Below are 14,509 nucleotides of genomic sequence, written 5' to 3'. Positions count from 1 at the left end.
AAGAATACAGGCCTGAGAATAAAACATAGGAACGTCAAATTGTGTCATTCATACACTTAAGAACATCAGTGTTGCGGTCATGTGACCGGGTTAATCCAATGGAGCTGTATACTTCACACTAGAAATGATTGAGTACTGATGAATGACGTACTTCTCCCCAAAGGCGGCACTGGATCCCACCACTACCTGCAAGATGAAGAGTGACACAGTTGTCGGTGTTGGCAGAATTTTCACATACCGTATTCATCGTAATAAGCGCCCAGGGCGCTCTCAAAATTAGAAATAGGGGGCTCTTATTAGAATATTATTTTGTCAAAAAGAAAACAGATTTGAAAGATATATTTCATGGTTTATGCTGACAGCCTGAAATGTTTATATACGAGAGATATATTTTTCCAGAATTCAATTGCCCTTAATTAAGAGTGCACATACCACACGAGTGCATATTATACGCGAATAAATAAGTATTGTGTACATTGATCAATCGGAAAGGGTGCTAATTAGGATTGTTCACGAGCCAATATATTAGCAAATATCGCTGTGGGCGCTTATTAGAGCAGGGCGCTTTTTACGTCGAATACAGCATTATCAATTCTTTACAGGATCATATAAAACATATTGTACTACAAATCTGGAAAGTTCTGTGAGCAGGAAAGTACTGCAAAAAGTGCAAGTGACACACACTTGCAATCGTTTTTGCAGCCAAACAACAAATAAAAATCATAAGGAGGCCTAATTATTTTCTTTTCTTTCCCTATTGATCAAATAGATATCCTGTTTCCTTTGCTACACGATGTCACTCAGTGTCAATAGGCTGATCAGGAACGTACGCTATCCCGCCACATCTGGACAAGTTATTTACATGACACTGATTAGTCCTGACATTGCCAGCCATGCAAGTCAGTTTCCTTGTCATTCAACACCTGATCAAAGGTGGCCAGAGTCCCACAATCTACTGGTTTCAGAAAACTAATTCCTGTGTCCACATGTCAATGTCCCCATCAACATCTTGAGCTGCAACTGACTTCCGCAACCGTACACTTTCCCCATAAAGTTACTGTTAGATAAACAAGCTACTCCTACCCAAAAAAGTACTAGAATCTGTACTTTACTAAGAAAGTGTTATCCCAAATATAACATTAGTTACATTTGACCACTTTCTAAATGGCATTGTGTATTCATAGCTCTCGGCCATGGGAGCCGTGCCAATTTACACTTGTCAGGGGGGTACTCAAAGTGCGTGATCTAGACTACCAGTTGTCGGACTTCCATTTTTGTGGAAGCCTCGGTGGCTGAGAGGGTTAGATCGCTGACTTTGTGTGCTGGCGATTAGGTGCCTCACCCTGGCAGGTGTGGGTTCGAATCCCGGACGGGACTCAACCCAAAAAAGTACTAGAATCTGTACTTTACTAAGAAAGTGTTATCCCAAATATAACATTAGTTATACTCCTACCTCCCTTGTCAACAACAACATGTAGCAGCTATAAAATTTCCGGGTTCCGTGATGGGATTCGAACCACAGACCTTCTGATCAGAGGTCGGACGCCTCGTCCACATGACCAAAGAGATTAACCCGGTCAGCAAGCTGACAAGGTAAGGATGTCATCTGTGGGATGACTCCCCGCCCTGCTACAAACACATGCATCTATAGTTTAACACTACAGTGTTACTGAGTTACCTTATCAACACACCACTTCCTACTCAAATACAGTACCAAAATTGTTTTATCTTTTGTAATTTCATCAACAAGGTCTGGCAAAACTTTCCAAACCCAGTAAAGGCTAGTGTTAGCCACTCACAATAATTTCATGGCACAAAACTTTCCAGATTTACAGTAGCTGGAATACTGCGGAGTGATGCATTAAACAAACAAACAAACAAACAAACAAACAAACAAACAAACAAACAAAGCATGCTCACAATGCAGGCTAGGGCAAATCCAAAGCTGAAGGAGTACGCCACTCCAATCAAACCTGGTAACAAAACATCATGATTACAAAACATACCATGATAACAAAACATACCATGATTACAAAACATACCATGATTACGAAACATACCATGATTACAAAACATACCATGATTACAAAACATACCATGATTACGAAACATACCATGATTACAAAACATACCATGATTACATAACATACCATGATTACAAAACATACCATGATAACAAAACATACCATGATTACGAAACATACCATGATTACGAAACATACCATGATTACAAAACATACCATGATTAAGAAACGTACCATGATTACAAAACACACCATGATAACAAAACATACCATGATTACAAAACATACCATGATAACAAAACACACCATGATTACAAAACATACCATGATAACAAAACACACCATGATTACAAAACACACCATGATTACAAAACACACCATGATGCAGGCTAGGGCAAATCCAAAGCTGAAGGAGTACGCCACTCCAATCAAACCTGGTAACAAAACATCATGATTACAAAACATACCATGATAACAAAACATACCATGATTACAAAACATACCATGATTACGAAACATACCATGATTACAAAACATACCATGATTACAAAACATACCATGATTACGAAACATACCATGATTACAAAACATACCATGATTACATAACATACCATGATTACAAAACATACCATGATAACAAAACATACCATGATTACGAAACATACCATGATTACAAAACATACCATGATTAAGAAACGTACCATGATTACAAAACACACCATGATAACAAAACATACAATGATTACAAAACATACCATGATAACAAAACACACCATGATTACAAAACATACCATGATAACAAAACACACCATGATTACAAAACACACCATGATTACAAAACACACCATGATTACAAAACACACCATGATTACAAAACATACCATGATTACATAAAGCACTTGAATCTCAGCAGAGCTTGACCATCATTCTAAGGTCTGTGATCTCAGGCAAGTTATGGAATGAAGTGTACAAGGTGTATGAGGGCCAATGTAAATGCAAATGATATGAGAGGTGGAATCTGATTGGTCGATAGGAGGGACATAGAAGGGACATAACTCTCGTAACAGCCACTGGTGGCACTATGATCGAGCCTGGAAATTCCAGCCTAGTTTGGCAAGGGTGGAAACTGGACTTTTACAGTCAGTTCACTCCCCTCCTCGGGAAATTGGCCGCTGTACTAAAATGCATGAAAATGGTAAATGCCTTGAAGAAATGATCAGCTGATTCCACGCCTCACTCACATCAGTGGTTTAATATGTCAACAATGTTGCCTTACCAATCAGCATGAGGCATCCATTCACCATAAACCTGTACTTAAACGGCACCTTCAGAAGAAAAAATGTGTTGAGGCCTGCAATTGATAAATAAAATTATTTAAAATATCACACATTTTTTTATTTCATTCTGAAAAACTAAATAACATCAAAGACTGAAAGAATATTTCAAATATATTATAATTAATAACCAAGGCTGACATGACTGAATGTGAAACTTCCAGAAAAAAAAGTTTGAGTCTGGTGCACACAAACCATTTTCAGATTCAAACCCATCCTTATGAATGCCAGGTTGGTTGGTTTGTTGTTTAACTCCGCACTCAGCAATATTCCAGCTAAATGATGGCGGTCTGTAAATAATCGAGTCTGGACCAGACAATCCAGTGATTGATATCATGAGCATCGATCCATGCAATTGGGATATGATGACATGCATCAACCAAGTCAGCAAGCCTGAACACCCCATCCCGTTAATCGCCTCTTACGACAAGCATAGTCACCTGTTACAACATGCATAGTATGCCAGGTGGTAAGAAAGTAAACGAATTAAAGAAACTTAACTCAAATTTTGTGTTGAGGACCTTTAGAAATCTAAGATCGATCACCGGTTTGAGAAAGAAATCAATGCTCAATTATAAATGGTTAAAGGTCGATCAGGAAAAAGCACAGATATTTCTTATATTAAAAGCATTCTGTTTCAACATCCTTAATACGAAAAAGTAACAAAAGTACAGATTTCTAATCATTTCTCAAACCCGCCAACACAGATGCATCAACTTTGACAACGGCAATAGCAGTAGTGACTTCATGCAATGACAATATTCAATTTCTTTTGCTACAAATTGTAATTATTCTTGCCTTATTTTAAAAAAAAAAGTATTTAAAAATTGAAAATCATCAACCCCACATTTCCTGATCAATTACTTGGTGCAAAACAGAGCAGCACTCCATCATGGCTGCCAGTGTTTGACAGTAATGATGGGGACGACATGTACATTGAAGCCCTATTAGCCTGTATGTGGTCAGCAAGTTATCTAGGATTCTAAACTAAGTACCCCTGGCACGCAAATTGGGAAGAAATCGTTATTTTGTTTAAAAATCAGGATTTTTTAAAAGTTTAATTCAAAAATTTGGAGGTATTTTAACATTGTATTTTGATATTGCATTATATAATACAAAACTTAGAACGAAGCATTAAAACTCATTTTCTTTAATGGTCATGTTGTCAGTGAAATACTGGTTATCAAATTAGGGACCAGTTCAAAAGTTTGATGTCGGATAAAATATGTAATTCCTTAAGTTTTGAGACCTACCCCCTTCCCCCGATAAAACTTACATAATTCTGAAAATGTTGAATTTCCATGACATCTGGTATTTCGCCTATTTCTGACTATGAACTCATTCCTTCTGACTTTATATGTATGAATAGAGATAAAACTTCAGTCAACTTCAGCGTAGGCATGGCCCGATAATTTTATACGTGTATCTATATACATTTTGCCTGGGCTACCTTCAAACTATTCCCAATTAGATATTTGTACCTATTTCTTGAGACCCGAGTAGGGTCGGGTCCTAGTAGGGTAGTAAATTTGGACTCCTCCCAACCCTACCCCCACCCCTAAAATCAAGGAATTAAGTTCTTTAACAGACATCAAACTTTTGAACTGGTCCCTTATTAGTTTTTAATGACATCTGCTGCATACTTGGGGTTGAATATCAACCTCTGAGAACGTCTAGATAAATCTCTAGGATTACTAAATCGTAAGGATTAACACATTTCCAGATTAACAAGCGCCTGTGGGGTCGAGTGGATGGAGCGTCTGCATTGAGAGATGGGACTTGTGACTACCACCATGAAACAAGCACTTTAAAACCATCGCATGGACACACGGACACACGTCGCTGTACAAGTGTCATTTCACCTCACCTCACCAGATTGTGATATCCATGTACAGTTATCGATAAAATTTTAATATCGATATCATATCGATACATAATTAAACATATTTATGATAATCGATGCTTAAATAATAATCAACTGTCACAGAAACATATACATATGTATTAGACATGCCTTGGATCAGCCTTGTTCTTATTTAGCAGTAATTTGATTGATTGTTTGTTTGTTGTTTAACGCCGCACTCAGCAATATTCCAGCTATATGACGGCAGTCTGTAAATAATCGAGTCTGGACCAGATCAAGTGATTGATATCATGAGCATCTTTACACACATTTGGGATTCGATGATATGCATCAACCAAGTCAGCGACCTGACCACCCAATCCCGTTAGTCGCCTCTTACAACAAGCATAGTTGCCTTTTTGATGAATTGTACGGCTACATACCCTGTATGTAATTTTTCTCAAAACACAAAAACAAAAAGTGATTATTTTTTATCATTAATCAGTATATCGATATATAGAGTCGATATATCGATACTAAAATTAGGAGATAAACATACTGTGTTTTCAATGTAGAGCTAGGTTACCTGTAGATTTAACCCCGCTAAATTGAATTTGGAACCGAACGCGCAGCGTGAGGTTTCAAATGTTAAATTTAGCGGGGTTAAATCTACAGGTAACCTAGCTCTACATTGAAAACACAGTATGTTTATCTCCATTCTACCATGACTGAAAAAAATGCGAACTCTTTGGTGTGAGCAAATATACTGAGTGAAGCGGCATGGGTTGAGTTCAGTGTTTTGAGTGGGTTATCAATCTGCATTACAGAATCACCGAACAAAATATGGTGTTGTATATACTCAAGCAGTTTGTTTACACCGTAATACTTCACTCGAACATATGACAGGCATTAAAAGCATATAAGCACGGCAACTTGGTAAGCTAACATGAGGTGGGCATCCCTAAAGAAAACAAAGCAAGCTTTGTAAGGCTTTCGCTCTACATCGCGCGTCACCATTATGACGTCATATCGCTCATTGTGAAGCAAAAGATATGACGTCACAGTCGTATATAGCAATGCGCCAAAATTTCAAGCTCTCTGCTGTCTCCAAAACGTAAATACATTCCCTTTGTTGATTTCTGTCGTGTTTTTCTGCACGAAATGTATTGTCACACATCCTTTGAATATTGTAGTAACCGCATCTGTGCATTTTGTAACCGGTAATTGTAGATATAGTTATTCAAATATGCCTACCGACAATGACTGAAAATAGTACTATTCTATGAATATTAGCTTCCGCGGTGATGCGGCCGTCAAACCAGCTGTTTCAATCAGAGGGGGTTTATTGTGATTTAATAGCCTCTGATTGACCAATCAGAATCGAGTAAATTCCAAATTCATGGTAGAATTTCCAATGAATGACACCTCTACAAGTTACATGTTTGTTGTAATGTATAGTGGTGCCTAACCCAACAAGATCATTGAGGGGCTAGGTTTTCCAGACAAACATAAGGCACACAAGATACACTCCTTCAATCTACATGTTTGTTTGTTTGTTGTTTAACGCCGCACTCAGCAATATTCCAGCTATATGACGCCAGTCTGTAAATAATGGAGTCCGGACCAGACAATCCATTGATTGACATCATGAGCATCGATCTACGCAATTGGGATACAATGACATGAATCAACCAAGTCAGCAAGCCTGACCACCAAATCCTGTTAGTCGCCTCTTACAACAAGCATCGACGCCTTTTACGGCAAGCATGGGTTGCTGAAGCCCTATTCTACCCCGGGTTTTCTTGGGTCCAAATCTACATGTACACACCTTTGACAAACGCTGACAGCGCCACATTAGCTCCGAACACCAGGCCCACAAAGTTGGTCTCATTAAAACTGAAACCGAGTCAATTCAGTACATGTGAGTGAGTATAGTTTTACGCCACTTTTAGCAATATTCCAGCAATATCACTGCAGGGGACACAAGGAATGGGCTTCACACATTGTACCCATGTGGAACTCAAACCTGGATCTTTAGTATGACGAGCAACTGCTTTAACCACTAGGCTACCCCATGCCCCTCGGTATATATAAGGGGCAGTCGGGTAGCCGAGTGGTTAAAGCGTTCGCTCATCTCGCCAAAGACCAGGGTTCGATTCCCGACATCGGCACAATGTGTGAAGCCCATTTCTGGTGTCCCCTGCCGTTTATTGCTGGAATATTGCTAAAAGCGTCATAAAACCATACCCACTCACTCACTCAGTATATATAAAGGAATAGGTGAGGTGAAATGTGGTTTAACGTCGTGTCCAAGATTATTGCACTTATAACGAAGTGCATGTATGTGTGTGTGTGTCTGCTAGTCTGGACTGATGCCGATTTATAGTGCTAGCCCACTGAGATATCATGCCACAGTTTAACATGAATACCCCACTTAGACACAGTATACGGACTCCGAGCCGACCAGTCCTTGTTTTAGCCCCTTAATGCCGAGCGCCAGACAGGGTAACAATAAGTACCATCTTTTATTGTCTTATTATGGTATGATGTGGCCGAGGATTGAACCCCGGACATTCCGCTCTCTGGGTGATTTACATTGTAGTGGTGCTGTTAAGACGTGCTCGTGGGTCCTGCTCAATAAGAGTGCTGGGACCTATTCTAACCCGTGTCTCTATGGTGTGACAGTCAATAGAGTGCTGAGGACCTATTCTAACCCAGGTCTCTATGGTGTGACAATTAATAGAGTGCTGGAGATCTATTCTAACCCTGGTCTCTATGGTGTGACAATCAATCAATAGAGTGTTGGGGACCTATTCTAACCCAGGTCTCTATGGTGTGACAATCAAGAGTGCTGGGGACCTATTCTAACCCAGGTCTCCATGGTGTGACAATCAATAGAGTCCTGAGGACCTATTCTAACCTGGGTCTCTATGGTGTGATAATCAATAGAGTGCTGGGGACCTATTCTAACCCGGGTCTCTATGGTGTGACAATCAATAGAGTGTTGGGGACCTACTCTAACCCAGGTCTCTATGGTGTGACAATCAATAGAGTGCTGGGGACCTATTCTAACCCAGGTCTCTATGGTGTGACAATCAATAGAGTGTTGGGGACCTATTCTAACCCGGGTCCCTATAGTGTGACAATCAATAGAGTGCTGGGGACCTATTCTAACCCAGGTCTCTATGGTGTGACATTCAATAGAGTGCTGGGGACCTATTCTATCCCAGGACCCCAGAAATCGCAGATGACATACGTGATCGCTACCAACTTACCTGTCTGCAATGGTACTTGCGGCGGAGTTGACGATGACATACGGCAGATTGTTGATTGTCCCAAGGAGAAACAATCCTATCTGCAAAGTAGAAATGTTGCCTACATCTTGTCATTAAGATACACCAATAAGACGATCAACTTTCTTCACGGTGGGGAACTGATGAAATTTATTAAATATGTTTGTACACCTCCTACTCCCTCTGACACCCACACACCCACACACAGACACTCACACACACACACACAGACACCCACACACCCACACACAGACACCCACACACCCACACACAGACACCCACACACCCACACACAGACACTCACACACACACACACACACACACACACAGAGACACACACATTCTATCCCATATGACTCATCCAGGTTTCCTTGCAACTTGTAACATTATTGCAATTTCTAACAGTAAAACAGATTTTTACGAGTCTATCTGAATATTCATATATATTCTCCATGACTAAAAAACACACAATCTCATTAAAATCAGATCTGAGTTGTCGCTGCCACTAAACAAAGATCTGAGGACATCCCCTTACGGGTCACGTCAGAACGACCTTTCGCGAACTTTGACCGACCACTAAAACGAATAACAAGACATCAATATCAGCCAATAAGAAAGCAGCTTTCTCGAACTTTACAGGACTTATTTCAACCTGGCGACTTCCATTTCAGACCACGCTTGAAAAATATGTTGACACAGTTCTCAATTAAAATTTTGAAAACTGAACAAACCAACATTCCGGAATGATTAATATATGGTTGCGATTTTATGGCAGTGCTTCCCACGCACTGTGCAATGCCTCCTCCGTTCAAATCTTTATCCCATGGAAGCGAGAGACACTTGACGGAATCAGTCCTACGGGACGTAACTGTCGTTCGGGATACACCGTGTTTACGGTTCGAGGTTGCATTCCGACTGTCACTTTCATGATCTCGTAAGTGACGCTTTGATTGGTCGGATGAAAGGTCGTTCTGACGTGACCCGTAATGGGATATCCTCAGATCTTTGTTTAGCAATGGCAAGAACTAAGATCTGATTTTAATGAGATTGAAAAACACAGTAATTACTACAATTTTAGTAGAATGACTATCAAAATGTGGAAAAAACAAATTGTAAAATTACATAAGATCTGTGAGAACTGGTGTGACACCAGATGGACACGCATAAAGTTTGTTTGTTGTTTTACACCATGCACTACTTCGTGGCGACCTGTTAATTATCAGGCCTAGATTAAACAGTGCTCCGGAGCAATTGAGTTTTTACTCAAGGTTTGTATTTTAATTGGGTTAGTACATTTTTCATTGGGTAACCAATATTTATCCACTCATTAATTCATACCTATATTGGGTTTTTCCAAAAATGAGTGAACATTTTAAGATTTTACAAAAAATGAAATAATGTTTTATATGTACCGGTATATAACGGTTCTAAATACATAGGATTGACTCGGAAAGTAAATGAGTATTGGAAATTAGCTTCTTTGTACGCATGCTGAAAACATTTCATTCGGTATTCACATGTGCTCCTTTTTTACATTGGAGTTTGTCATTTAATGCATGTGTTTCTGTACGTAAGTTTATTGAAAGTAATTGGGTTTTGAATATTTTGGGGGGATATTTTACGCAAATACGCTGCTTATCTATAGCTCTGATTAAACAATCAACCAAGTCACAGAGCATAGGTTTCTTGCATATGTCTTGCATGGGTTTCTAGTACTAGTAGGGCTGGGATGCATCCAAATTTACTACCCGGGAACCCGACCCCCTATTACCCAACCCTACCTGCATACACACTGTAGGTCTCAAGAGTTGGGTAGAAAATGTCAAACAATCCAAGGGCTGGCAGAAACTATTTAGATATTTATATAAAACCATCTGACCCTAAATACACTGAAGTTGAGTGAAGATTTATCTTCACTCAAAAATATAAAAAGTCTGAAGAAATTTTGACCATTAGCGACTTGTAGTGTAACCATGGAGTTTTATTGTTATTGTTATTAAACAATGTATGACATCTGAGACAAACTACAGGTCCAGGTAGTCCTGTTGGTACATAGGGGTAGTCCTGAGTGTACATGGGGGTAGTCCTGTGTGTACATGGGAATAGTCCTGTGTGTACAAGGAGGTAGTCCTGTGTGTACATGGGGGTAGTCCTGTGTGTACATGGGGGTAGTCCTGTGTGTACATGGGGGTAGTCCTGTGTGTACAAGGAGGTAGTCCTGTGTGTACATGGGGGTAGTCCTGTGTGTACAAAGAGGTAGTCCTGTGTGTACATGGGGGTAGTCCTGTGTGTACAAGGAGGTAGTCCTGTGTGTACATGGGGGTAGTCCTGTGGGTACATGGGGGTAGTCCTGTGTGTACAAGGAGGTAGTCCTGTGTGTACATGGGGGTAGTCCTGTGTGTACAAGGAGGTAGTCCTGTGTGTACATGGGGGTAGTCCTGTGGGTACATGGGGGTAGTCCTGTGGGTACATGGGGGTAGTCCTGTGTGTACATGGGGGTAGTCCTGGGGGTAGTCCTGTGTGTACATGGGGGTAGTCCTGTGTGTACATGGGGGTAGTCCTGGGGGTACATGGGGGTAGTCCTGTGTGTACAAGGAGGTAGTCCTGTGTGTACATGGGGGTAGTCCTGTGTGTACATGGGGGTAGTCCTGTGTGTACAAGGAGGTAGTCCTGTGTGTACATGGGGGTAGTCCTGTGTGTACATGGGGGTAGTCCTGTGTGTACATGGGGGTAGTCCTGTGTGTACAAGGAGGTAGTCCTGTGTGTACAAGGAGGTAGTCCTGTGTGTACATGGGGGTAGTCCTGGGGGTTGTCCTGTGTGTACATGGGGGTAGTCCTGGGGGTACATGGGGGTAGTCCTGTGTGTACATGGGGGTAGTCCTGTGTGTACATGGGGGTAGTCCTGGGGGTAGTCCTGTGTGTACATGGGGGTAGTCCTGGGGGTAGTCCTGTGTGTACATGGGGGTAGTCCTGTGTGTACATGGGGGTAGTCCTGTGGGTACATGGGGGTAGTCCTGTGTGTACATGGGGGTATTCCTGTGGGTACATGGGGGTAGTCCTGTGGGTACATGGGGGTAGTCCTGTGGGTACATGGAGGTAGTCCTGTGTGTACATGGGGGTAGTCCTGTGTGTACATGGGGGTAGTCCTGTGTGTACATGGGGGTAGTCCTGTGTGTACATGGGAGTAGTCCTGTGGGTACATGGGAGTAGTCCTGTGTGTACATGGGAGTAGTCCTGTGGGTACATGGGAGTAGTCCTGTGTGTACATGGGGGTAGTCCTTTGGGTACATGGGGGTAGTCCTTTGGGTACATGGGGGTAGTCCTGTGGGTACATGGGGGTAGTCCTTTGGGTACATGGGGGTAGTCCTGTGGGTACATGGGGGTAGTCCTGTGGGTACATGGGGGTAGTCTTTTGGGTACATGGGGGTAGTCCTGTGGGTACATGGGAGTAGTCCTGTGGGTACATGGGGGTAGTCCTTTGGGTACATGGGGGTAGTCCTGTGGGTACATGGGAGTAGTCCTGTGGGTACATGGGGGTAGTCCTTTGGGTACATGGGGGTAGTCCTGTGGGTACATGGGGGTAGTCCTGTGGGTACATGGGGGTAGTCCTGTGGGTACATGGTCCTTCTCCATCAGGACACACCCATCACAAGTATCCCGTCCCAGCCCTAGTTTCTAGGGGCCTATTCTAACCCAGAAATGCAGAATCCCACAATACATGGCCCCATAGTCATCAAAAACAACCATGCTGAATACTTGCCGCAGATATGCCTATTATCAGTTTAATAAACACAGAAATATATGAAATTATAATACTCATGACGATTTATAAAATGTCATCAACAATATTACTATCATCAATAATAATTAATGTCAGTTACTTGTGAAGATCCGGGTCAGAATGGGTCTTTAGCAACCCATGCAACTACGCTTGTCGTAAGAGGCGACTAATGGGATCGGGTGGTCAGACTGGTCACTGACTTGAATGGTTCATGTCCCAACTGTCTGGATCGATGCTCATGATGTCAATCACTGGATTGTCTGATCCAGACTTGATTATTTAAAGACCGCCATCATATAACTGTAATATTGCTGTGTGTGGCGTTAAAGAATCAACAAAGAAATTAATGTCCGTTTAACGTAATCAAAACAACAATACCAATATCGATTTTTAAAATTTGTGAATACACTGAATAATGTATTGAAATAAAACTTACCCAGTTTCTCATTTGTTGCATTTTGGGCAAGGCCAGGCAGCAAATCGGTCTAAAGTTGGAGATGAACCGTACGTGACATTGACACGATTCTTATCCTGTGACCCGCAATCTTAGAACGGAGGTCACTAATCAGCTGGCCTGATCGGCTTGTCAAAAATGTCGAAATAACAAGTTGATAACTTCCGTCACGTCGTAGAAATCAAGAAATGATTGTCATTTTCAGATGCAAGAGTAACAATCAAAAGTATACTTCACTTCATATCGTGCAGTTGGCGGTCAAATCAGTCGACAATAAAGGTTGCATGATAATTAGCAAATTATTTCCTGCAAGCAGACAGCTTTTGATCAACATGTGACCACGAAGGGAGGTCACTCTAATCAACAACCGCTCGGGAATATTCGGTTCTTTCCGTTATTGGTAATGATATTTGATGTGCCAAATGAGTTTTCATCTAGATATAGAGTTTTAACCTAATGAACTTTTCTGCTTACCCTAAAGTCTCGGCGCAACATTATTTAATCTCAATGTGTTTAAATATTTAGATTGATAAATATTGATGATTTATCATAACCACGAACGTGGCTGTGACAAGTGTTGCGACAGTGAGTCAATTCTGACGTAAACAATGACGTGACGTCAGAGTGACGTCACAGACACCGCGGCGCCATGGCGGAGGAGACGGACAAGTTCATCTGGCTCCTGGTCCAAGAAACAATACGTCATCACGAAAGCGCCAAAAAGTAAGGGGAATGTATCAATTCAATGTTGATTTATTTTTTCTATAGTCAAATTTGTGTCGATTCAGACAAATACTGACAAGAAGTGTTGCAGTCTAATTCATAAAGCATGTCCCTACAGCAAATATATATAAATCCTCAGGATGACAAATGTATTAATATCATGAGAAAAGACCATCACAGGATAGAATACAATTTCACGTGAACGATACATTTTTTTAGATCCGAAACACGAACCTAAATGTTAATTGTCTCATCAACATGTTTAGATTTTAAACACGATCCTAAACATGTTTAGACACCAATGGATATGGAGAGTTTAGGCGGTGTTTAGGCTGAGATACATTAATTCGTCAGATCGCTGACTTTGTGTGCTGACGATTAAGTGCCTGACTCTTTCAGTGTGGGTTCAAATCCCGGATGGGGCTCAAACACATATGGTACTAGAATCTGTACTTTACTACGAAAGTGGTATCCCAAGTATAACATTAGTTCCATTTGAGTGAGTGAGTGAGTTGGGTTTAACGCCGCTCTTAACAGTATTCCAGTTATATCACGGCGTGTCAGCTTGATGTGGGATGAAAGCCTGAAGTGATGCAGGTCTCAGACGTTTATCACTTCAGTAACGGGTATGGTGCTGACAAACCTAAAAACATAATCGGGGCGAACCGGGATTCGAACCAACAATGATAGGTTTCGGGCGTGCCCAAGGGACGCAACTCTGAACAGCGAATCGCGGCGCCATAGGTATAGACGACTGGGCCACCCGTGCCCCCAGTTACATTTGACCACTTTCTAAATGGCATTGTGTATTCATAACTTTTCCCAGTGTTTACCAAATCTCTCCATTGGAATAATTGCACCGTCTCATCGCGAACATACGTAATGAAAGGCTTAATGCTGCCTGGGGCGGTCGGGTAGCCTGGTGGTTAAAGCGTTCGCTCGTCAGGCCGAGAACCCAGGTTCGATTCCTGAAATGGGTAGCCCATTTCTGGTGTAACCCGCCGTGACATTGCTGGAATATATTCTAAAAGCGGCGTAAAATCAAACTCACTCACTC

The 14,509-nt window shown here is 41.4% G+C and overlaps 1 protein-coding gene across 1 annotated transcript in view; it reads right to left on the bottom strand.

The window, feature by feature from the left end:
* The window catches only part of LOC139467130 (battenin-like), a 28,316-nt gene extending 15,290 nt beyond the window's left edge, over positions 1-13,026 (bottom strand). The window contains exons 1-6 of the mRNA XM_071248847.1: positions 12,712-13,026; positions 8,477-8,556; positions 7,030-7,097; positions 3,301-3,375; positions 1,921-1,973; positions 152-186 (exon numbers count right to left, since the gene is read on the bottom strand). Coding sequence (XP_071104948.1) covers positions 152-186; positions 1,921-1,973; positions 3,301-3,375; positions 7,030-7,097; positions 8,477-8,556; positions 12,712-12,732 — 332 coding nt within the window. The 5' untranslated portion in view covers positions 12,733-13,026. The remainder of the gene's footprint in view (positions 1-151; positions 187-1,920; positions 1,974-3,300; positions 3,376-7,029; positions 7,098-8,476; positions 8,557-12,711) is intronic.
* Between the last annotated feature and the right edge of the window lie 1,483 nt (positions 13,027-14,509).

Source organism: Haliotis cracherodii, unplaced genomic scaffold, assembly GCF_022045235.1.
Source record: "Haliotis cracherodii isolate W230 unplaced genomic scaffold, xgHalCrac1.p SCAF_19, whole genome shotgun sequence".
In the NCBI taxonomy this organism is placed as follows: domain Eukaryota; kingdom Metazoa; phylum Mollusca; class Gastropoda; order Lepetellida; family Haliotidae; genus Haliotis; species Haliotis cracherodii.
The sequence above is the reverse complement of the archived record's forward strand: the minus strand, read 5'-3'. Positions and strand labels throughout refer to the sequence as shown.